This window comes from Clupea harengus, chromosome 17, assembly GCF_900700415.2.
Source record: "Clupea harengus chromosome 17, Ch_v2.0.2, whole genome shotgun sequence".
NCBI classification, from domain to species: Eukaryota; Metazoa; Chordata; class Actinopteri; order Clupeiformes; family Clupeidae; genus Clupea; species Clupea harengus.
This window is the reverse complement of record NC_045168.1, coordinates 16,722,533-16,727,532: the sequence shown is the minus strand read 5'-3', so window position 1 is coordinate 16,727,532 and position 5,000 is coordinate 16,722,533. Positions and strand designations below refer to the sequence as shown.

Here is a 5,000-nt window from a genome sequence, read left to right as displayed (position 1 = left end):
ATCTTTTGCTACACAAAATTTCTCACTACGTACTTTTTTCTCTAGAAAATAACAACGGCCATGTAAAGGAACAGTAGTTATTTACAGAGTTATTTGATGTAAAAAAAAAAAACAGCAGAAATGAATGGAAGCCAATGGAAGGCTAATGCTAGCTAGCTAGCTAGCTGGGCCTCTCGTGCGGAGAGGCCCTCCCATGACTGACTGAACGCTTGGTTCCCCTCTCGACAGGCACGCACTCTTGTGTCCATGGAGACGAGAACAGCCAGATAACTTGGCTTTCTTACTTTGTTGGCACAGCGAAGCAAATTTGTGCACATTTATATAACATTTTATGAATGTGCTAATCACTCACTCTTCAAAGTGTTACCGGTTAAAGTTGTTATGTAATGTTATGGTTGTGGTGGTGGTGATGATGAGGAAGATGTTATGGTTGTGATGATGATGATGATGATCTTGTTATGGTTGTGATGATGATGTTGTTATGGTGATGATGATGATGATGATGATGTTGTTATGGTGATGATGATGATGTTATGGTTGTGATTAACAGGAAACTGCATAGCGGGATGAAGACGTATGGCTGTGAGTTCTGCGGAAAGCATTTCCTGGACAGCCTTCGGCTGAGGATGCACTTGTTGTCACACACAGGTAAGGCCCCATCCCTTACCTGCCTATTCATGTTTGTCTGTGTGTCTGTCTGTCTGTCTGTCTGTCTGTCTGCTAAAGCTACCCACTATACTAAACTATCCCACCTGCGTCCAACCCCCCCAAACTGTTATGAACTGTTATGATATAGACACCCCCCCCCCTCCCCCCAGTGTCTGTCGGGTCGTCATCCCCTCATGAGAGAAAGTACAGAAACACTGCTGCCAGTCTATGGGGGAGGGGCTGGTATGTCACAGGTATTTACTGACGTCTTACGCAGTCTCCACCTCTCATGGTCTGTAGACAGTGTGTGTGTGTGTGTGAGAGAGAGAGAGAGAGAGTACTGTAGGCTGTGTTTGTCTGATTGTGAAACTGGCAGGTGTTCAGGCCTGGCATGCTGCCATGGCTGTGGGAGCAGAGAGTGTGTACAGTGAGTTCTGTATTGTCCTGACGTCTGATAGGCCTGCTCACGCCTCTGAAGCGCTCTGATAGGCCGGCTCGCGCCTCTGAAGCGCTCTGGTCTGTCCTGTCCCGCCGCTGAACGTCGTGTCTTCGCACGAGTGCGTGGAGCTCAGCAAAGCGCTGCTCACACACACACACACACACACACACACACACACACACACACACACACACACACACACACACACACACACACACACACACACACACACACACACAGCACACACAGCACACACAGCACTCTAATGTGTCCTGGTGTCAGTGCCAAGCTGCCTGCGTTCTAGAACATTCTGAACCTTCCCAGTGGCACTTCCACTCTGAGGCGCGGAGCAGCGGCGGCGGCTGCAGCCGAGGGTCATGGGAAGAGGAGTGTGTGTGTGTCGTTGTTTTGGGCTTGGAGTCGCTTTTAGTTTTCAGGGTTGTCAGAGGACTAGCAGAGATCTGCACTGAGGGGAAATGTGGCGGCCAGGTGTGTGTGTGTGTGTCTGTGTCTGTGTCTCTTGGTTAAGTCTAGTCTAGTCTAGTGTATATTCTCTAGAGGACCAGGTGTGTGTGTGTGTGTGTGTGTGTGTGTGTGTGTGTCTCCTGATTAAGTCTAGTCTAGTGTATATTCTCTAGAGGACCAGGTGTGTGTCTGTGTGTGTGTGTGTGTGTGTGTGTGTGTCTCCTGATTTAAGTCTAGTCTAGTGTATATTCTCTAGGGGACCGGGTGTGTGTGTGTGTGTTTGTGTGTGTAGGTGTGTGTCTCCTGATTAAGTCTAGTCTAGTGTATATTCTCTAGAGGACCAGGTGTGTGTGTGTGTGTGTGTGTGTGTGTGTGTGTGTGTGTGTGTCCTGATTAAGTCTAGTCTAGTGTATATTCTCTAGAGGACCAGGTTGCAGACCTCACTTGACTCTATTAAGTCAGTAGTGAGGAGGGCAAGACTTTGACAGCACACACACTAACTAACTCTCTCTCACACACACACACACACACACACACACACACACACACACACACACACTAACTAACTCTCTCATACACACACACACACTAACAAACTCTCTCTCACTCTCACTCTCACTCTCACTCACACACACACACACACACACACACACACAATAACTAACTCTCTCACACACACACACACACACACACAGTAACTAACTCTCTCACACACAACGGCACTCTCTTTTTCTCTATTACTTATACATTGTCAAACTGTTCTGAACTCTCTGAAACTGTCTATTGATATTTCTCTTTCATTCTCATGTACTTGTTCATCTCTCTCTCTCTCTCTCTCTCTCCCTTTCATTCTCATGTACTTGCTCATCTCTCTCTCTCCCTTTCATTATTATGTACTTGTTCATCTCTCTCTGTCTGTCTGTCTCTCTCTCTCTCTCTCTCTCTTTCATTCTCATGTACTTGCTCATCTCTCTCTGTCTGTCTGTCTCTCTCTCTCTCTCTTTCATTCTCATGTACTTGCTCATCTCTCTCTGTCTGTCTGTCTCTCTCTCTCTCCCTTTCATTCTCATGTACTTGCTCATCTCTCTCTCTCCCTTTCATTATTATGTACTTGTTCATCTCTCTCTGTCTGTCTGTCTCTCTCTCTCTCTCTCTCTCTTTCATTCTCATGTACTTGCTCATCTCTCTCTGTCTGTCTGTCTCTCTCTCTCTCCCTTTCATTTTCATGTACTTGTTCATCTCATCCTCTGCTTAACTCACCCCCCTCTCTTATTTATTTCACACACTCACTCTCTCTCTGATACACACACACACACACACACACACACACACACACACACACACACACACACACACACAGCTATTAGCAGAAGAGGCCTAAGCTGGAGTTCACCTGCTCCTACTGTTTGACTCCCATCACTCTCGCCATGGAAACCGGCCAATTATCTTAAGGTCTCCCAGCCTGGTGAATCATTGCTGATAAGGAACCCAGGGGAACCTAGAGGAACCTAGCACCTATCATTTCTCTCACTGTGTGTGTGTGTGTGTGTGTGTGTGTGTGTGTGTGTGTGTGTGTGTGTGTCTATTGGCTGAGATGTGATTGTGTTGGGCTCATTTGCTCTTAACGGCCCCCACTGGCTGCACCTGTTCACAGCCCCCAACACAGATCAGAACCCAGCAGCACACACACACACGTAAACACACAGCCCAGAACAAAACACACACACACACACACACACACACACACACACACACACACACACACACAGCCCAGAACAAAAAAACACACACACACAGGACTTTAGGGTGAGACGCAGCTCTCTGGGAGCTCTGAGAGTGAGACACACAAGCACACATAAACACAAGCACACACTCACAAATACACACAGGCACACACACTCACCCAAGCACACACTCACAAATACACACAGGCACACACACTCACACAAGCACACACTCACAAATACACACAGGCACACACACTCACAAATATACACAGGAACACACTCACAAATACAAACAGGCACACACTCACAAATACACACAGGCAGACACGCTCACACACACAGAGTGTACAAAGTACACACACACACTCACACACACAAATACACAGGCAGACAAACACAGGAATACACACATAAACGCAGAGTGTACAAAGTACACACAGACACACACACAGACACACACTCACACACACAGACACACATTCACACACTCAGACACAGAGGGCTTGGCTGCATGCCAGCCTTTCCCTCAGAGCGATGACATCATGAGCTGCCGGCAGGTCTGGATGTTCTGCCAGCATTCCGGAGCGTTTATGATCGCACGCAGATGTGTGTCCAGGAACATACTGTACCCAAATCCCAAAATTAATGAAACTTGACTGCGCTCCAAGCCACAGCTTCCAAAATAGCAAGCAGAGAGAGAGCAGAGGAGGATACGGGGTGGAGAGGGGAGTGTGTGTGTGTGTGTGCGTGTGTGTGTGTCTGTGAGGAAGGGGGGGGGCATTAAATAAAACAAAGCAGAATTGAAAGTGAAAAACAGACAGCAATCCCATTTAGAAACGTTAAACTCAATGATGGAAATGCTCACGCGCCCCCTCCCGACCCCCCCCCACACACACACACACACACACACACACACGCAGCCCCTCCCTCTCTCGCTCTGGCTGTCAAGGGAGCGTGTGTAAAGTGCCCTGGCCATAGCTCCTGTTTGGCAGGCTGCCATGCGTTCCCCCTCCCCTGTGGTTTCAGATACATATGTTACATTTAAAGCCAATGATGAGCCCTTATGGAAAAGCCCAGCTGAGACTGCAGACAGCAGACAAGCCGTTCTCCTAATGAGCGCATGCATGCACACACACACACACACACATGGATCCACAGCACCAGCCTCAGTATTAGTCTGATTATCAGTCCACACTCCTGCCAGAAGCCCGCACACCCAACATCCATCCATCCATCCATCCATTCATCCATCCATCCATCCATTCATTCATTCATCCATCCATCCATCCATCCATCCACCCTACCCTCACGGGCTGCAAGTGGGTCATGTGCCTCCTAAAAATAATTGTGAAGATAATCACGCATAGATGCGATGCACAGACTGAACTGCTTCTTTTTTTCCCGTGATGAAAGACAGAGCTGCTCGCTTGCAGGAGGCTGTTATCAGCCAATTTCCTTTGCGAAATATTCTCTCTCTCTCTCTTTCTCCCCCCCCCTCGTGAACCTCTTTAATGTGATTTAAATGTAAACAGCGATGCGATTGGGGCTGGATGCTCTGAAAAGGTTTCGATCGCTGTGCCGTGTCATTGGGTATTTGCAGCTTTAAATCCCTGCGGTTGCCAAGTACCGAGCCCCTGATCTCTAATGGGCTGATTTGGTATTCAGCTCGATGCCGGCTCTTATTTTTGTATGCGAGACAAAGTGTTTTGATGGAGGGTGAT

General features: G+C 47.8%; 1 protein-coding gene across 2 annotated transcripts in view; it reads left to right on the top strand.

Annotated features, from left to right (window-relative positions):
- The window catches only part of zbtb16b (zinc finger and BTB domain containing 16b), a 59,887-nt gene that overhangs the window by 20,370 nt on the left and 34,517 nt on the right, over window positions 1-5,000 (top strand). For both annotated transcript variants that reach the window (XM_031583590.1, XM_031583589.2), the window contains exon 3: window positions 551-648. In XM_031583590.1, coding sequence (XP_031439450.1) covers window positions 551-648 — 98 coding nt within the window. The remainder of the gene's footprint in view (window positions 1-550; window positions 649-5,000) is intronic.